This window comes from Labeo rohita, chromosome 16 (assembly GCF_022985175.1).
Source record: "Labeo rohita strain BAU-BD-2019 chromosome 16, IGBB_LRoh.1.0, whole genome shotgun sequence".
In the NCBI taxonomy this organism is placed as follows: domain Eukaryota; kingdom Metazoa; phylum Chordata; class Actinopteri; order Cypriniformes; family Cyprinidae; genus Labeo; species Labeo rohita.
In genome coordinates, this window is record NC_066884.1 from 29,047,986 (window position 1) to 29,068,816 (window position 20,831).

The 20,831-nt window shown below is 35.8% G+C and overlaps 1 protein-coding gene across 1 annotated transcript; it reads right to left on the reverse strand.

Moving 5' to 3' along the window:
• Positions 1–9,207: 9,207 nt before the first annotated feature.
• On the reverse strand, positions 9,208–19,506 carry LOC127177919 (putative ferric-chelate reductase 1). Its single transcript, XM_051130471.1, has 7 exons — positions 19,327–19,506; positions 18,467–18,567; positions 13,780–13,980; positions 11,828–11,920; positions 11,531–11,714; positions 9,895–10,056; positions 9,208–9,776 (listed from the first exon to the last, which is right to left on the reverse strand). Exons 2-7 carry the CDS (start codon positions 18,563–18,565, stop codon positions 9,736–9,738), a joined length of 780 nt encoding a protein of 259 aa, XP_050986428.1. The 5' UTR covers positions 18,566–18,567; positions 19,327–19,506; the 3' UTR covers positions 9,208–9,735.
• Positions 19,507–20,831: the final 1,325 nt, after the last annotated feature.

A 20,831-nucleotide genomic window follows, 5' to 3' on the forward strand; every position in this document is an offset into this window, starting at 1 on the left:
CGGGAAGAGCAAGACAAGATGAGCGTTTGACATTAAAAAGTATATAAATTTTATTATTTTTATGAAAATAACCGATCGTTTCCTTCTTCCTTGGCTGGGATCATTTACAACCACATTTGGGATCATTTGAAGCTACATTTAAACTGCATTTTGGAAGTTCAAACTCGGGGCACCATGTCAGTCCATTATATGGAGAAAAATCCTGAAATGTTTTCCTCAAAAAACATAATTTCTTTACGACTTTTGAAAGAAAGACATGAACATCTTGGATTACAAGGGGGTGAGTACATTATTTGTAAATTGTTGTTCTGGAAAAGGACTTATTCTTTAATAAAATCTCTGTCATTTTGTGGCTTGACTCTTTAACTTCAAAGTCCCGTATTTATTTTCTGATGCATGGCTTATGGTTAGCCTTATTATCAGTCATGACAGATTTAAAGCAAATAAAGCTGTTTGTTAATGAGGCTTATCTGTTGTAATTGTATGAAGGAGCACAAAAGGATATCAATCATTCATTTGTTTCATGGCCTTACTTCATTAAATAATAGTAGGCTAATCAAGAGCGTGTGTGTATATATGTATATATATATATATATATATATATATATATATATATACATATACAAATGTACTAAAATGTAAATACTTTTTTGTGCTAAGTATACTACAAATACATTTAAATATTTAGGTGCTTAATAAAAAATACTCTGGAGTTGCACTTTTAGTATACTAAACTGGTATAATTAAAATCTTGTAAACTGGAACAACTAATTCTGTGCTGAATGTACAATAATTGTGCAGAATTCACAATTCACAACACAATTCTTCATACTGTTGCTAGAAAAGATATCATGACAATAGCATTAGCTTTTGTTGCTTCATTTTAACATGCGCTCAAATCACTTTAGAGATACAATACATTCTAATTTTATCTAGAAGAAATTGCTCATTGATTAGCTGTGTCACAACAAGAGACCAGACAAAAGTGTTATTCTCTGTAATACTGTTTGCTTGTTTTAAAGATTGCTTCCAAAAAGCAATAACGTCTTTTCCCCAGACAAGTAGGCCTAATTAACAAATATCTAAACATAATTGTTGTGCATGTCTGTACTAGCTAAAACAAGACAACTTTTGTGAAGAGCAATTGTTGTAATGCATCATTGCAAGGTTTAGTGATTTTTCATGATTTTAGAGATCATTTCCTGCAAAAGAGAAGTGTCACAGTAGGAGTATTTTGATATTTTCTTTTGGATAAGCAATTTAAAGACTTCCTGGAAACTTCATTGTTACGCTGTATTATGTAAGATTCTCTATTACCATAAATCTCTGGGTTGAGTGAGAGCACTCTGTATGCCTTTCCATATCGCACTGAGAGGCATTTTCTGCATTTTAGAATGCCATTTACACAGATGCATACTGCTCTGGATATTTGAGTCCACTGAGGTTGCAATAAAGTATATCTTTTTGTAATCAAAAGTTAGGCACAAACTTACGTTTCACACACTTCCTGCTTGCGTTGTAATATGAGATTCAAATGATTTGGCTCAGATTTTTTAATATGGGTAAAAAAAAAGAAGAAGAAAAAAACATTTCTTTTTTTTTTTTTTTTACCATTTTACCTTTTTTTTTTTTCCTTTCACAGAGTACTTTTTTCACATTTACTTGCTTTATTTCCAAACAACCAATAAATTATTAAGAAAAAATAAATAAAAAATGAAGCCTCAGAGTCGTGATTGGATGCATCATTATGCTCCTTAAATATCCTGTTGGTTTGAGGGCATGTCATGTAGTTCCTGAAAAGTTAAGATGCGCACAGTTGAGAAAATGAACAGTCATAAGAACATTGAAGTGTATTTTCCATCTCAGGCAAGCTTTTTTTTTTTTTTTGTTAAGATGGCATACAGAACTGTTCTGAAAAACACTGATAAATTGTGCCACCGTATATTGCTGGTACAGAACGTGGAAATTCGTATCATTATACATTTTGGTAATTGAGGCCACAATGGTTGAGTAGGATGCAACATAATCTCTTGCCTATTTCAAAATAATTTTATCCCCCTCCTTGAGGGAACAAAATATTCTCATTTTGAGTAGAACATATTGAATTCGTATTTCACCTATCCCACACTGTAAAAAAAAAAAAAAGTGCAAAAGTGTAGCGGCTGGTTCCTTACCTCTGTGCATGCTCAACCCACCAACTGTTGCTTGGCAAAAAAAAAAAAAAAAAAAAAAAACGGTCAAACTTTATTTTAAGGTCCAATTCTCACTATTAACAAACCATTAACTATGACTTTTGCCTCAATAAACTACTAATTTGCTGCTTATTAGTAGTTAGCAAGGTAGTTTTTAAGTTTAGGTATTGGGTAGGATTAGGGATGTGGAATATGGTCATGTAAAATATGTGCTTTATAAGTGCTAATAAATAGCCAATATGTTATGAATAGGCTAGTGAGAATTTTTCCCTATACTAAAGTGTTACCCTCACCACTGTAACTGCAATTAACTGCATAGGACCTTATTAGTTAAGTGGCAAAATTTTTTGATTTGAATTGATATAATAGTGTAATTACATTGTAATTATAGATATGTTACAGTGTAATAACATAATTAAAGAGTGTAATTACATGCACAATGTATGCTAATTGTTATGAAGAAATAAAGTGAATTTGACTGATAAAACATATTGTTGCGTTATATTGTTGCAACATTTAATATTTTCCTCGAATTCATTTTTTATTTTTTTTTTACAGTGCACCTGTAAGAACATAAATCAGACATTATCTGATCTGACTGTATATAGTCTTACAATTTAACCTCATCAGTTACTGCCTATCAAAGGAAAAGTATTATAGATGAAGGTCTGTTTCAGATTTCATTTGCCTTCAAAATCTTTAACTGAGACTCATAAACTGATTTCCCTGTTGGATAAGTCTTAATTGACTCTGGACCAAATGAAGCCCCAAAGCTTATTTAAAATAGATGAACAGTCTCAAAGACTTAAAGCTATTTTGGTTTCTCCAAGGTAGGAACTATTTGAGAGAGAGAGTGATGAAGGTCTGTCTTAAAGTAATCTCTCTCACACTCACACATCTGCACATGGCCATACAGATTATTATTTTTTTTTTTAAATATAAATAAAAGAATAGACATTGTGGTCATCTTTAGACCATTACTATCTGATGTATTTCTTTTCTGTCATCATATTTTTTGCAGGTGATTTATAGGTCCCCATTTAGAGTAAGAAAAGGAATATTCTCACTTTAGCCTTCGAGGAAGTGAGTAAATGAGCAGAATGATATAAGGAGGTCTGAATTGTGTTTAATGGTCTCTGAGGATCCTCAAGGCTCCAGAGACCTAGAGACGTTGAGAGGGACCATATATGTCCTACACTAGTTAGAGCCTGTTTAACAGGGCTGTGCATGAAAGTACAAGGCGCTTTTAATAAAAAACTATACAAAATATGGCCTGAATCTCTTAAGAAGCCTCTTTTATTCTTTTCTTTTATTATATACTTTAGTTTGGAGATCAATTCTCACTATTAACTAACTATTAACTATGACTTTTGCCTCAGTAAACTCCTAATTTGCTGCTTATTAATAGTAAAATAGCTGTTAAGGTTAGATATGGGATTAGATTTAGGGATCGTCATGTGATCATGCAGAATAAGGAGTTAATGTGTTTTACAAGTATTAATAAACAGCCAAAATGCTTGTAATATGCATGCTAATTAGCAACTAGTTAATAGTGAGAATTGGTCCCTAAACTAAAGTTTTAGTTTTGGTTAATATATTTATGGTTTTTGAATGCTTTTTTTATAAACAGAAAAGATAGAAACATAGTATTTTATGACCTTACAAAAGATGGAAAAAATAAAGGGTGATTGATTTTGTTGCTTGGAAGAGAAAAAAACATATCTGTTGTATTAGAAACACTCACACACTCATACTGCAGCGTTAACTTGTAAAATTATTTTTTTTTTTTTACAATGCTATGTAGAAACTCAGTCTGCGAAAGGGTCAATATGTTCAATATGTTATGGAATAAGTCTAGGTAAGTCTGTGCAGGATGTTTGTTTACATGTATGTACATTCATTTATATCTCATTAATGCGTATTATGTTGTAAATCAATTATTATGAGTATTATTAACAGTTTCCTTTTGTTCCGACGAAACCCTTTAGAGCTTTATGTAAATACACAACCTTCCTGTGCCCAACAATTGATAGTGTAACCACAGTAGCAGATTCACAGGTCCAACTGCAGGGCAGCTAGAAGCTGTTTGTCTCCGCACAAGCACAAATTTAATGGCACACTTTATCAAAGAGGCCAGCGCTCATATCCTTGCTCTCATCTGTCTCTGAATGCCCTCTGAGCCCAATAAAAGCATCTCCTTCACTCCATAATGACTTCCTACTCCACTGCAAATGACAGTCGCTCAAGCTAATTGTCCACATTGTAAATTATGAGTGGTGAAATGACATCTTACTAGAACGTTCACAGCAAAATGATGGCTAAATGTGCACAGAGATGAATGGATCTATCATTGTCTTTGACAAAGAAGAGCTGGTTGCCAGGTAAACCAAACAACAACAAAAACAAATGAAGAATGGGAGCATTATGGTATTATGGTCAATGTAGAGTGCAAACTTTGTTTTGCTTTCAAATGGTTCTGAATGGAACTTACACTGAAACAAACTCTTTTCTTGGTTAATTAGACATTTTCATTGTGCAATGTTTGGTCTAAAACTGTATGTGCAGTCCTTTTAATCCTAACAGACAAAAAGAGCTGCCAAGGCAACCCATGTGTCCCCAGAGCAGTCCATGGAGATGCTGTCTTTTTCTGTCCCCTGTTGAAACTTTGACAGAGATCAATTTGTCGTTTGCAATCAGAGAGGAATTGTTTATTAGACCGCCTGAGGGTTTCACTCTTACGTCACAGTATGAAAGGAAATGAACAAACGGTAGAGTCATTTTTTGACATGACCAGTTAGCAGTCGAGAGTCCCTCAGAGCTCATCTTCCACTGCTAAAAATGTCTCAACAATGCGTTATTTTTTCTGGAATGCTCCAATTTCCCCTGTGCCTTGAGAGCGGGATCAGTCATGATTACTGGCTCTTTGGATAACCCGAAATTCACAGGCCATCAGTCATGATTCTTCTTTTCCATTTATCACTTTTTCTCCCACTTTCCCATCTATATGTCAATTAGAGAGAGGGTTTTAGGCTTTCTGGCTAATAGGCTCATTTAGACAAATTGTAGAGATACTGGAAAAGCAGTTCAATATCTCTCTTAGCTACATGGGATGTAGAAAAGATTGCTGTGTTTTTAGATACAATGAGATTTGGTTGTGCTGTACAACACAGAAATCATGAGATGCTGCATACTGCGATGCCAAAGCATCAAGGATTAGCCAACTTTCCAGGTGCACAGCAAAGCATGAATGTTTAGAAAATTGCTGCGGTGAGTTTTTGTGCCATCTAGTGGTTTAAGGCTTGTTCACACCAAGAATGAAATCTATAACTATATATACAATATTTTATCTGGAATGCTCTAATTTCCCCTGTGCCCTGAGAGCAGGATCAGTCATAGTTACTGGGTCTTTGAATAGCAAGAAATTCACAGGCCATCAATCACAGTCTTTCTTTTCCATTCGTCACACATTCTCTCTTGTGTCTTCATGTCAATTAGAGAGGGGATTGCACGTTTTCTGGCTAATAGGCTCATTTAGATAAATTGACGTGATATCTCTCAGTTCCACTCTTCACTGGATGAGGTGTAAAAAGATGTTGAACAGAGATGACAAAAGTACACACATCCTTTACTCAAGTAGAAGTACAGATACTCATGTTTTACTTAATTAAAGTAAAGAGGTATGGGCTCAGACACTTAAGTAAAATGTACCCATTGCTACTACCTGTTTTAGTGTCACGCTGGTAACTGGACCTCACATCATATTGACACATTAATACGAAATAACTTACATTTCAAATTTGTTAGCTAATGAATGTAGGAAGGCTAAACAACCACCATGTAAAACAGGGCTGAACTGGGATAAAATTTCAGGCCGGAAAATTTCACACTCATCCAGGCCATCCCATACACCCAGTCGTCTGAGCAAGTCGAACTTGCGACCATAGTTGGCTAACGATGCTTTTGGGAAATGCACCCCAGGTCAGTAGTTTTGCCGCTATGGTCCACCCGGGTGCTTAAACTCCATGCTCGATTCACTTGTCAGGCCCATAGCCAGGGGGATCCACCCCATCCAGCCAAAGGTTTTTTTTTTAAATAAGTATTCTCTTTAATAACAATACACTTTTAAAGCCATAAAAAAGTATTAAATACCTAGAAAAGTCTTAATTATAATTTCAAGAGCTCTTAAATTTGTAGACAGAAAGACAAAAATGGCGTTATGGATTAAATGTGCTAGTCATTTGAAGCGTGCCACACGGACCGCTGCTCAGATCACAGTTCAAACAGCAGCGGAGTGCAAGTTTACTAGAGCAGAAGCGTTTACTCGCGAACAAAAAAAAAAAAAAAAAGATAACAAATGTTAGATTTTCTTGAGTAGTTTTTGCTTATTAGTATGGTTAAATTGGATCAGCGAAGGTTGGCAGCAAAGACATTGGTTAATAAAATGGGATTAAATGCATAAATGACATTTGTATTATTTAACATATTTAATTATTGCAGGTTTGTGTCATATTCTGAGTTGAATTTCACTGTTTTTATTCATTTTGAGGAATACTGAATCTGTTTTTTGTGAGTGAGATGAATTAATGCATGTTCACATTTATTCTAGAGCTAACATTACTCCCTATTTCTCTCAACATGGGGAAATGAGAGCTTTTAATCAATAAATGGGGGAAAAGTAACTGGCGTTACTTATTTGAAAAAAGTAACTCAGATATTTTCTTGTCAGTTAAAAGTAATGCGTTACTTTACTAGTTACTTGGAAAAAGTAATAATATTACGTAAATTGCGCTACTTGTAATGCGTTACCCCCAAGCAGAACCTGATTTTACCAAGTACAACATGATCCTGGATCAACATCTTTGTTGACCCTGGAACAACATTGTGATTAACCAATCAGATTTGAAAAAACAGTTTATAGTTTTTGTGAAGTTTAGGCTTACAATCAGTGTTTGGTGCTTGTACATCAGTGTCATTCATCTAGCATTTCCTCTGATTTTAGGGATTACTCATGGGCAAGGTTAGGTTTAGGTGTAAGGATGTGGTCAAGATTAAATTTTTGGATTAAAATGTCTAACTCAGCAAAATCAGGACGTGCTACCCCCAACACTGCTAGCGAGCACTAAACAGCGCGGTGAGATCCAGAGGGAAGAGCTCAAATTCGGCAAAGAACACAATGACGTGGCGATTTAAACAGCTAAAACAGCGCTGACAAACAAGAGAAACACTGTGCGCAATGATAGTCAGAATAATTAATTATGGATTATTTTTACTGTAACACTGACTGCACTATGGTATTGTGGCAGAATTGTGGGACATATCAAACTGTGTTATATTATTATGTAGACATGTATTAAATCTATTAAAGGAGTAATGGAATATAATTACAGTATTAATAGCGTTTGTGCATTTATACTAAGACCACTGTTCTTCATACAAATACCTTGAAGCCATGTAGTTCATTTATATACCATGGTATTGAGGTGAATAATTATTATTAATAATTTCATCATATAAACATAAGGTTGTTACAATTTTTACAGATGTTACTGTTTTTGATAATGAACATTATCTGAGCTGTAAATCAGAATATCAGTTTAATATATTACTAGACATCTTGCTTATTCCATATTAATTATATTTCTGCCGGTCTTTAAAAAAGTAACAAAAAGCCTTAAAAAGAAAAAAAAAAAAAACCCTGCATAAAAATCCTTCCTTGATATTTGTATTTTGAAAAGGAGGAAAGACTCCATAGGGTTCAGAGGTTGAAAGGGGCCCAGAAAAGGGGCTCAGAAAACTCAGTGGAAGGGTGTAGCATGGGTCAAGAAAGAACACAGTATATTTTGACCAGGGGCGGTTCTAGAACCTTTTTTTCAGACTGTCATCAGCTTTTTTGTTTTTTCAATTTGCACAATGAACATGGGTTGGATCTTTTACTTTTGAGTTCTTAAAGTACACTAAATTAATGAATTTCACTTTAAAATATATAAAATTTTCTCCTGCATGCCCCCAGACCCCCCTACAGGGACACACGTCCACTCAGCATTCGTATATATGTCAGTATAAAGAATCTGTGAATTTATTGCATTAAAAAATGTCATTCATTTAATTAACTAACTTTTTGCTTTAGGTATTCGTGTATATTTACTGAACAAGGCGATATCTTGGTAAGCAGTTTGACAGCATTGTAATAAATATTTTTGGTGAATCAAAAAATCATGCTTATTAATACAGACATGATAATACAGCACAAATTGGTGCATGAGTAGTCACCAAAATGAAGTATGTGAACCTCAGTTAAATACAAAATGGGTGGGAACTGAAAAAGGTCCACTTTTTGGAAAAAAAGAACCCCCCCCTTCCGCAAGGCTAGCTACGGGCCTGCTTGTAATGATTACTCTGATAAAAAACATTTGGCGGAGACATCGAGTGTGTGCAAGCTGAATCGCGTTGCCATTAAAGACTAAGCCATCCATGATTGATTTATTACAGATTTGGTATCGAATGGTGATCCACCAAATGTTGATTAAAACTAACAAGCCTAGTTTGGAAATGTAACAAGTAGAAAGTACAGATATTTGTGTAAAATATAAAAGAGAAGTAAAAAGTAGTCAGCAAAATAAACAGTGAAGTAAAGTAGCCTACTGATACCAGAAAAATATACTTAAGTACAGTAACAAAGTATTTCGTTACTTCCCATCTCTGAGGTTGAACTATATCTGAAAGGTTTTATTTACAGCACAGAAATCATGAGACACTGCATCTTTATGAGTGTAACAGTTTAAGAATAGATGCAAATTTATCGTAATCTAATTGCAATTTTAAATCTATTTTATTGATTTTAAATGAGCAAAAAATGAAATTAAATTACAGATTAAATTAACAATGAAATTAAGCATTAAATTACAGAATTAAGGTAGACAAATATATTCTTTTCTACACTTATACTGTTTCAATTTGTAAAAATTGTTTAATATCCTTATAGAAAGGTCTTAGATGAACTACATTTCCAGAATACTTGTTTGTAATTTATTTATTTATTACTACTTGTTAAGATTATTAGAATCAAACCATGTCAGGTCGACAAATGAAAAAATATATACATGTGATTGTCATTTAGCTCTGAAATATATATATATATATTGATTTGTGGTGGACAAAGTTTCTCAAAATCGTGCTGATGTAAAATGTGCAGTAAAGATATTACTCAGGTTGTATATAATAGATTTCACCCTAGAAAAAATAACACTATTTTAATTGTAGCTGTAATATTTGTTAAAAAAGATTTAAATGTAATTTTAAAAAGTTTTTGTGGTCATTTTCACTGTCAGTATAATGGTAGAGGATCATTAAAAGACCACAAAAAATTGGCTTCATACATGTGTCCAACACCCTGTACATGTTAAACATGCATGGGTTTCCTATGTCTGTGAATTTAAAAAATGTAAGAAAAAACAAAATAAAACAAAAAAAAAACATCCCAATGCTATTACATATCTATACTACTCCACAGCATGATTAGTCTTCAGATCTCTCTCAGGTCCCATCACATCAGATGCAAGAAGATACTGAGTAGGCAAATTGTAGCTGTAATTCAAGAAAATATAGAGTTATTTGAACTGTATGCATTGAGAATTTATTTATTTTTTAATCAACTGTGATTACTTTAACACATCATTGGAGGACATCTTAGAAATATATTTACCATGACTCAGTAGGCTGGTGAGTGAGATGCAGGCATTTGAATTAACTGTGGTGCTAGTTGTGGTGCTAGCTGTGGTGCTTACAACATTAGTAGAAGTGACATTAGCTAGATTCACCAGAGCAGAGGACCCAAGTACACTTCTTGGTTCTCCCAGCACAGTTCCTACAAAACAAAATGCAAAATGACAGTCTGTCAGCTTAGTGTTTATGCATGTGCATACCTGATCTCATGATGAAAACATACCTGTGGGAACATTTTCGCAAGACACGAAATACGTACCAATAAGTACATATCACTGCAGTTTCCAACAGAAATGAACACTAGAGGCGGTAAAACAGGCGCACTTGTAATTGTTTTCATACACAGTTATGATTACAGCTCCATATGTTTTGCCGTCCAGTTTTGACGCCCGCCAGATTACTACCCCCCTAGTATTGGTAGGATTAGGGTTAGGTGTGGAGGAGGGGTTAGGATTAGGCAATCATGTAGCGATTTCAACGAGATGGTAATTATTTGGCAGGGGTCGAAACTGAACACAACACCCGGATGTAAAAAGCTAGCTCGGTAGCTCAGCCGGCACAAAACTGGACTTAAGGATGTCGAATCCTTGGGTACAAATCCTGTGAAAAAACATGACCTACTATTAAAGAGCTGAAAGATGAGATATCGGAAAAACGGCATGCTTGCAATTGCGTTTTTACGCCTCATTCGCTTTTGTTCATACTATCAGGTAGGTTTAGGTGTAGTGCAGATGGTACATTATTTTAAATTATGCCGCCACTCAATTGACATTTCAAGTCAGAACTGAGGTGATACGTACAAAACCAATGTCGCTTTAAACGTATCATATGTACGTTCATCTGTTCTGGGAAAAAATGGAACATTCTTTTAGTGCCACTTTTAGTTTCTGTTGAAAACTGCAGTGATATGTACTTATTGATATTTAGTTCGCTACTCGCTAAAAAGGTCCCACAGGTACGTTTTCGTCATGAGATCAGGTTAAGATCAAAAGTCACTAGTAGAAGTGCTACATTTATTTTACATTTTCCTGCTACAAATTATATATATATATATATAAGTTAGAAAAATGCACAACCCTGATGTTTTGTTAATATGGATGTGGAGTTTGATGTGACAAATTTGCTTATTTGATCTTTTTTAAATTCATTTTTGTATTTATTTTTTTTACAAAATCCAAAATCTTTGTTTAAAGTAAGCAATTGTTATTTCTAAAGCACATTTAAACAGCCAAACTATCTGCAAGCATGCAAATGTGGACTGAAAAGACTTAGAATTGCTAAAGTCTAGTCCTGATCTAATAAAATCATAGATAGCCTTTTCCACAGCATGGAAAGAATTTTAATTTTAAACTGGTTGTAGCTATTTTTCATGACAGAAGTGATTTGTTTATGAAGGCAGAGATTGGAACCAAGTAACACCCAGAATTTTTAAGTGTGCTGTTGCATACAGTCTGAGGTGGCAAGAAATAGACCTTGAAGTATCAAAGAGGATTGCTTTGTCACTATTCAAAATGATATAGGTTTGTATTACAAATATTTTTATAAACTATATTTCCTTCAGTATCAGCTACATGTCCAATAACAACCTGTAACATGCTGAAAAGTGATCAACTCACCATTGGTTGAACCCTCCATGATGTCAAGGAAAACATTCACCTTGGAATTCGCAATGTTGCTGATGTTGATATTTGTGCCACTGACAGTGTTTAGGAAGGTGATAGTGTTTAGATCAATGGGGACACTGAAAACACATTGAACCAAGTTTGGTTGTATTGAACCCTGGATACTGTTTACATTGGGCTGAAGAAAAAAAGGATATTGATCCATATATCAAAAGCATTTAATGATTCCACACAAAAATGGAAAAGGTCTGTAGAAATGCTCAAACAATACTCTAAAAATATTATCCTTACTACATTTGTTGGCACCAGAGTTTTTGAGAATATTGCAGTCTGGAGAAAGAAACTGCCACTATTATTGCCACAGACAAAGACGATATTGAGGCCCTGTACAAAAAGATGGGATTTTATTATGAGAAGGAACAAAATGACCCTTGTAATCTGTCAAGGTTTCCAGCTAGACAACAGAACTAAACAGCTTCATTGCTAATGTGAGTCCTTTAGTGTGAAGGAGCAGGAAACAGGCCCTTATGTTGTTGAGATTTGGTTAGTTAAGAAATTCAGAATAAATATAAATAAAACAAGATGTTCTACAACATAGAATCATGGTGACAGATGTGAAAAGGAAGAATTTATACGTGTGTCAGTTTTTGACTAGAAACATTTCGACATAGTATTGCGTATCTACTTCTAGCTCCTCAGGGAGCTTTCTCACTCCTTGTTCGTCATGTCTTTGCAGGATTACAGAATGTATATGTCCTGAAAGATTTGAATCTGCTTCATCTTTTCAAGAATTTATACAGTCGGAAGATATGCAATGCTTATCCGATTGGAATCTGATAATATGTAGCAAGTGTATGAACGGCAAAAATAATTCTGGAAATTGGAGGTGAATTTGTAATCTCATTCATACATTTTCATAGGATCTACTTACAACTACTTTTTTTTTTTTTTTCTAAAAACTGTATGTTGTCATATGAATCAAATGCAATTGATATGCTTTGTAAAACTGGTAAAATAGTTACATTTACTCACGAGATTGGGTTGGAATAACGAAAACATGTTTATTTCACACACAATTCAAATCACATTGTCTGTCAACAATTAATTTTCCCAACCACCTCAGAGAAAACTAGTTCTGTCTGAAAAGGTCAAGATGTGAAAAGATGACGATCTTAATGTCCCCTGTTAAAAATATAAAAGGAGACTTCACACTGCACCTTTATTCTAGACCCAACTTTTATTATAGAAATGTGACACTATTTAAAGACTGCTCAATCTAGACTGAAATATTTTTGAGTGTAAACCCCAAGCAGCAAAATATAAACTGCTTAAACCTCTGAATGCAGTCAAATTTACTTTACAGACACTGTACATCTGTCACTGTTTAATGTACATTAAGCCTGACAACTTTTTCAAGTGACGTGTATGTACTGCTTCTTAAATATCTGTATTGCAAAAAAATGTGCATTTTTCTACTGAGCCTCGCTGCAAAGCTGTTCAGTTGATACAGAAAAGAACATGAGCAGTTGCAAGGGCATGTCAAGTATTAAACAAGTCTTAAGCTAGTATTGGTCTGTCATTCTTAGACACAGCTATTTATGAGAATTAATAAGCCACATCACCTCTTTGTTTATGTTTATGTCTTGTAATGAAAAAAGGCTGTTTGAAACAATAGTATTTTCCAGTTTAACCTGTTAAGAGTTCCACTGTACCACCCATGGTACACTGCTTGCGTAGTTTACAGGAAAGCTAAGGCATTAATCAATGTTTCTGTGGGTTCATTGTGGATCAGTTATTTCCACAATATGGCTTTTCATTTGATCTTTAATCAAAACGTTATATACTTTGCTTTAAAGGGGTCATCGGATGCCCATTTTCAGAGATATTGTTGTCTAACTTACATACCTGCTCTGGCATCGAAACAAAGAGGGCGGACTGTCACAACTGATCTGAGGTAAAATGCTCATGTCAATCAACTATGGTGGGAGCGGCCTCTGTGGGTGTGACACCACAACGACAGGCATCTGAGAATTGCTCGATTTGAAAAATGGAATATTATTTTTACAGATTAATTAAAAACCACTGCATGGATTTTTATCATTATAGGGTAGAATTGTACATACACTGCCAACACACGTCAATGTTCAAACAACATGTAAAAGTGAACTTAGCATCCGATGACCCCTTTAAGGAAGTATGGTCCACAGAGTGTGAATGTATGTTGTAAAATGTGCTTTTTATACCTGAGACACATTTGATGTCGTCCCAGCTGCTAAAGCAATGTAACCATTGGAGTTGCCACTGAGCTCAAGCATCAGACTGGGGGTAGTTGCGTTTATCTGTACTGAGGTAAAGAAACACTGAGAGCTGCCTGAAGGATCACATCCTTTAGGGATGTCCAAACACAGTTTGGTTTTTCCACACTCATTGCGGGTGATGTTGGACTATCAGAAAGAAAAATCAGAAAAAATGACAAAAATCAATTAAAAAAGAAATGGATTTGTCAACATCTACACCCTAAACTGTTTTATTAAAAACAATAGCATATCAAGGGTATCAAAGTGTATCAAACCTAGCTCCTGGAGGGCCACAGACTTGAAGAGTTTAGCTCCAACCCTAATTGACCATATGCATGAAGCGTTCTTTAGAACTTTCACATAATGATAAGCCAGCTGGTAAACTTCCTGTAGCACATTTTAAATGTGCTATATATAGATGGAGACTCTTGAGACTCCTCTCCTGCCCTGTTCTTATCAGAAACTGAGATAAATTATAATTGAAACATTGTAAATAATGACAGAGGCATGACCATTCAGTTTCATATTATTTAACAACATATCATTTAAATGCCGAGCCTGGTAATCCCAGGAGAGTACCTACACACCTAGTTGTACATTTAAATGCTGACAGCTAATAACTGTTTAGGCTAACGTTAGCAAGCTAGAGATGCTTCTCTTCAATGACATCTTAATAGTATTCTTGATAATCAATAACTTGTGTTCATAGTCATGAACATATTTTTAAAATCTTGTAATATTTTAAAGCCTTTATTATTTTTAAACTCTACAGCTGTGCAGTAAAATTCACTTAAAAGATTCACCCATACCACCAAACCTGTCCCTAACCTTCCCCATATCACACCTCAATAGCAGTAAAAGTGTTTTTAATATGCCCACATTAAGTATATTGTACTTATTTTTTGATGTAGGGACATAAGGCCACTTAAAGTGCTCCTATTATGCCTTTTCAAATATGATCTTTCATGCAGTGTGTCATATAGCTGTATGTGAACATACATCTGTAAAGTTGTGAAGCCAACAGTGCACGATAAATAAAGTTATTGTCTATAAAAAAAAAAAAGAGTCGGCTCACATTTGTCTGAACGAGTCGTCAGGAATTCAAATCTTTTTCTGTTACGGCCATACGTCACGAAGTAACACATTTGCATAACGTCCGCCCACGTTCTACGTCGCGAACAACTTGCCAGCCCACAAACAGTAAAATTTCCATGTGGTTTACGTCACATGGAAATTTACACGTACATTATACAGAAGACGCTGTATCCTACGCAGTGAGTAAAATTGTTTTATATTCACTTCCAAAAGATGAATCTAGAAAGATTGTATTTTCTAGCGATCATTCAAAATACGTAGTTGTGTATGTTATGTTGTGTAACATCCCCGCACATGTCTTGCTAACCGGCTAACTCACGCCTCTGTAGTTCTGTTGTTCAGCTGTGGACCCACTGTAGTCTGACAATTTGTGATTGTTGCAGCTTGACTGTCTGTCTGTCTCATTAGTTGGAGCAATGATAGATGGTGCACGAAGCGGCTTTCACACCGAATGCGGAAAGCGCTGTGCTATGAAACCAATTTGTTTCAATTACTTCCGGACGGCTTGAGGACGGCTTGTTTATGCCTTGACCAACGCGTATGTGCAGTGGAGTGTGCACACCGCGGACAAAGTTCAAATGAACCTTTGCTGCTGCGCTCTGAAGGGCTGCACTGAACCCAGCGGCCAGCGCAGCGCTTTCCACGTTCGGTGTGAAAGCTGCCTTAATGCATAATACAGTGTTGAAGTTTACAACATAGAGGTATGCCCTGTTCGCATACATAAGCTAATTTCAAGCACTTTCCACGCTTGTCTGTGCTAACTTCTCGATCAACCACTTCAGCCGTTTCATCATCAGACTCTGGCTGGAATTGTTATGGTAAAATCGATGCCATCTTTTCTACATTGTATGTAAATCTCCAGGGCTGTCATTCAGTTATGGCAATGGGTGTTTCATTCTCCGATACGGTAGACTAATCATAAAGGACTATGCCATCTGACCAATCACAGCAGTGAGGGCTCACGGAAAGGAGGAGTTTAGAGAGACTGATTCTTCAAACTGCTTCGCACGAGTCGTTTACGAATCATTTAGAAATGGGGTAAAATTAAATCTATTTTTGGAGAAAACTTAAGTGTTTTTTGACCTTGCATACATGTAAACCTGTTTTGGGAGTCTATTAAAACAATATTAGCAACCTTTAAAATGGCATAATAGTAGTACTTTAATATAAAGTGGGACCCAAACTTGTTACTGCTGTACTTTTGTTAGTCTGAATTTAGTCTGAATCATTTAATCCACAGCTCTGTTTTTGACATCGGCTTGTCAGATGTTTTGTTCGGTTATTGCTGTAGAGGCTACCCAGCAGGCACACAACGTCATAAGACGTTGATATTTGGTTAAATTTCGGTTGTGACATCGGCTGACCAAAATTCAATGTAAATTCAATGTTTAATGTCAACGTTAAATTGATGTCCAATACCAATGTCAGCTGACGTTGATATTTTGTTGTTTTTAGGTTGTGTAACCGAAATCCAACATTAAGTCAGCGTCACATTGACGTCAAATACTGACGTCAACACGATTTTCATTCTCAACCAAAATGCAACGTCTGTCCGACATCATGTCCAACGTCAACCTGATGTTATATAGACGTCCAGTGCCTGCTGGGTAAGTTTATGCAACTGGTCCCTGATCCAGCTAATCAGGTCCTTCAGGCTTATTTGAAAAGTAGATGTCAGAGGTGTGTCAGAGTAGGGCTGGAACTAAACTCTGCAGGGCTGTGGCCCTCCAGCAACTGAGTTTGACACCCCTAAAGCAATTTTTTTTTTATTTAATTAATTTTTTCAGTTAAATTGTTTATTTAACAACTGTTCCAAAACAATTTGCCAACAAAAATGCCAATTGTCATCGAATCTTTTCTAAGCACAGTTCCTTTCAGTGATACATTAATATAACCCCATAACCATAATTTAATATTTTATATTTCAGCTAATAGCCCACCTAGTTGGCAGAGGCTTTTTACACAAAGTCCGCCCACCAATGTGTGATAGGTCAGGATGTACTGGGACAGTGATAAAGACCAAATGTGATCGACAGAATGGCAAACACTGATTTAGACCAATGCTGTAAAATGGCAGACTTCCTGTCAGTTTAAGTGGCATTACGTCACAAAAGTGCGGACTCAGAGGAAGTCCGTAAGGATTTAGAATGCAGTTTGGGACAGGGCCTGTGTATGGTGGTGGAGTCACTTAGAGGTCTTTACTGGTCCAATTGGATCCGAAAACCTGAGGTCTAAGCAGGTTCAGGTCCAAAAAGTCCCTCGGACATGGGTCAGGTTCGGTATTAGCAGCCTTGGCTAATTAAAATATAAGTGACCCGGACCACAAAATCAGTCATTACAGTCCTTTTTTTTTTTTTTTTTTTAAATTGAGATTTATACAGCTTAATAAATAAGCTTTCCATTGATGTATGGTTTGTTAGGACAATAGGACAATAAGACCATAGAACAATATTTGGCCGAGATACAACTATTTGAAAATCTGGAATCTGAGGGTGCAAAAAAAATCTAAATATTGAGAAAATCCCCTTTAAAGTTTTCCAGATTAAGTTCTTAGCAATGCATATCACTAATAAAAAAAATAATTTTTACATATTTAGGGTAGGAAATGTACAAAATATCTTTATGGAACATGATCTTTACTTAATATTGTAATAATTTTTGGCATAAAATTTTTTTATAATTTTGATAAATTCTTGGCTATTGATACAAATATACCCATGCTATTAGACTAATTTTTAGCAAACTATCACATTTATTTTTTAAATCCACTGGTCACAATTGAAAGCCGAGCTCAGAAATAACGTGTATCCATAAGGCAGGCAAAAGTATTAACTAAAGTTCATAAATAAATGAAAGTAATGGAGCAGCAGCCAAATCAATCAGCAGGATGCCGGGATTTTTCCTGACTGACTGCGGCTGCAGGCTGTGCATACGTCAATGCCATTTACGCTAGATCCGAAAATAGCCCAAATGACGTCGGGTCGGACTCTGGTCTAATTTCATTGGGTCCATCTTGGGTGCGGTTTTTCATTTAAAAAAAAATTATTTATGCACGTTGGGTTTGGGTAAGAAGTGATTTGGGTTGATTCGGGTTGGAAACGGATTTTAGGACCCAAGAAGAGCTCCAGTGTCAATTACTGATCCAGGACCAACAATCCATAGCAGTTGTATTTCCCATTTGAGCTTGAGCTTCAGAAATGCTTGGGAAAATGTAGCTTGTGTGGATGCTGCCACACTACTTGATCAATAAAAGAGCTTTGCTATTGAAAAGCTATTTGGTTCAGAAAACAGCGACGCTACCACCACGCTACTAAGAAATATAGTTAAACTAGTAGCTTCAATTAGTAGCTTCAATACTTGTAGCAACGCCCAACACTGGTGAATTGGCCTTTACAAGTGCTAGAAACTTCCTAGTAGGTACAGGACAGTGGCTCTCCAAGAACTGAGTTTGATGTAGATTCTAAACAAAAGTCCAACATTTTTGAAAGAGAAATCATTGGAGCAAATTACGGTGTAAAAACATAAATGGTATTCTTACAGTTAAATTTGCTCGTGTTGATAGGTTACCATCAGCCTTAATGCCAGACACTGCACAACCAATCACACAAACCACCAAAAATATCAGCTTGCTCTCCATGTCTGAGGAAAAGATTATATGCACATTTAATCAAATTTATCTGAATTAGGATTAAAAATCTGATATAAAACACATTTACTTTATGGAATTAATTCCAAACATAACACAATAAATTGGATTACAATTGAGATAAACTGATTTGAAATCTAATTTATATTTAGGCTTAAACTAGATAGATAAATATTAAGGATTGTGCACTTTTTCTAGGTAAGTAATTTCTGTTCAATATTTCACTCAAATAGTTATGCTGATAAAGTTTTTATGTATTATTCCTTATATATAGATTATAACTTAACTGTATATTTGTTAGTATATTATTAATATATAAAATGTAAAAATATAAATACATCTTTATTTTAAGGTGTCCTTCTTACAGTGTAATTATGTAGTTAATTACTGAGTAATATTAATTAACTACATGTACTTACTATATGGTTAGGGTTAGGATTAGGGATTGATTTAGGGTTACTTGCATGTAATTATGCATAATTTAGTGTTATTATAACAGTAAGTTCATGTAACGTGTAACAAAGACATCTTAAAATAAAGTGTTACCTACACTAATTTACAATATAGTCACTAGTAGTCTTAGATATTGGATTACTCTTTAAACAAGCAGTTTATACAATTTATTAACTTGAATAATTTGATTCAAATAATGGATTAAATTAACAAAATATAGATGAAATAACAAAATAAAAATCATACAAACTGTAGTCCAAATTATAAGCTTTACAAAAGATGTGCTTCTTTTTATTTACCTGTAGATGTGTCTTTACCAGTAGATATGTTCACCTTCACACCCTTGAAACATTAGCGAAGACTTGCTCCCTGTCAATATTTTAAACAGAACTCAACCCCAGAGAACTAGATTGAGAGTGATCACATCCCATCAAATGCATGAGGAAATAAGGAAAGAGTTGTCACACTGCTGTGTAGATTTTTTTAATAACTCATACTGTTACAAAACATATTCCGTTTGTGTCACAACACGGAAACAGGTTGCACAGGTAAGATTGTGCAATCTTTATTCCAATAAACAATGGCAGGCAAACAGGGCTAGGATGTTTTGCTCTGCGTCAATCTTGGGGGGAGGAGGACCTCGGGTTCTGAGGATGGAGGGAGAAGAATGTTAGCGTAAGGATTTGAAAGGGAGACATGGAAAGTGGGAGAGATATGGTAGTGCACTGGAAGGTCGAGTTGATAGGTGATGTCATTATTTTTCTCAGAATGGGAAAAGGACCAATATAGTGGGCACTCAGCTTCCTACTGGGCAGACAAAGGCAGATGTCTCAAGTGGAGAGAAGAATTTGGGCGCATTTGAGTGGTAGACCGCGTAGATCTGGTGTTTCCGAACTGCCCACTGAAGATGGACGTGAGATAAGTCCCATACCCTCTCACTTTCTTACTTACGGAACCAGTAACCAACTGCAGGAATTCAGAAGAGCTTGGAATGGAGTGAGTCTGGTAGTGTCTTGATGGATGAAATTTTGTGCATACTCAGCCCAAGGTTGGCTCTAGCTGTCCTGGTGGTTGTGCCAGTAGGCCCGGAGATACCACTCTATATCTTGGATCTTCCGTTCAGTCTGGCCGTTTGTCTGTTGATGGTATACTGAGGATAAACTCACTGAGACACCCAGGAGTTGGAAGAATTTGTGCCAGACCCTGGAAATAGACTATGGTCCACGGTCAGTAACAATGTCTTCTGGAATTCCATAGTTACGGAAGACATGTTGGAATAATGCCTCTGCCATTTCCAGAGTGGAGGGTAGACTGTGCAGTTGGATAAGTTTACAAGATCTGAGAAACAGTCTACTACCACAAGGATGGCTGTGGATTGTTGATGGAGGAAGATCGGTTACAAAATCCACTCCTATGTGGGACCAGGGTCAGCACGGGATTGGCAGAGATATGATTGAACATGCCTTCATGAATCAGGTGACATCCCGAGCTATGACGTCATAGTTTTGCTCTGCTGGGGACATTTTTTTGGAGAAGTAAGCACACGAAGGGAGTACAGGAGGCTCACCTGTACACTGGTATAGAACTGCTCCTACACACAAAGTCAAGGCATCAACTTCAACCACATAAGGGAGTTGTGAATTGGGGTGAATTAGGGCAGGAGCGGAGCAGAAAGCTGACTTTAATTGTTGGAAGGCGTGAGTGGCTTCAGGTGTCCAAAACAGAGACTTAGGTTTATAGCGAAGGAGAGATGTGAGTGGAGCTGATAATTGGCTTTACTGGGCAATAAGGCTTGATAGAAATT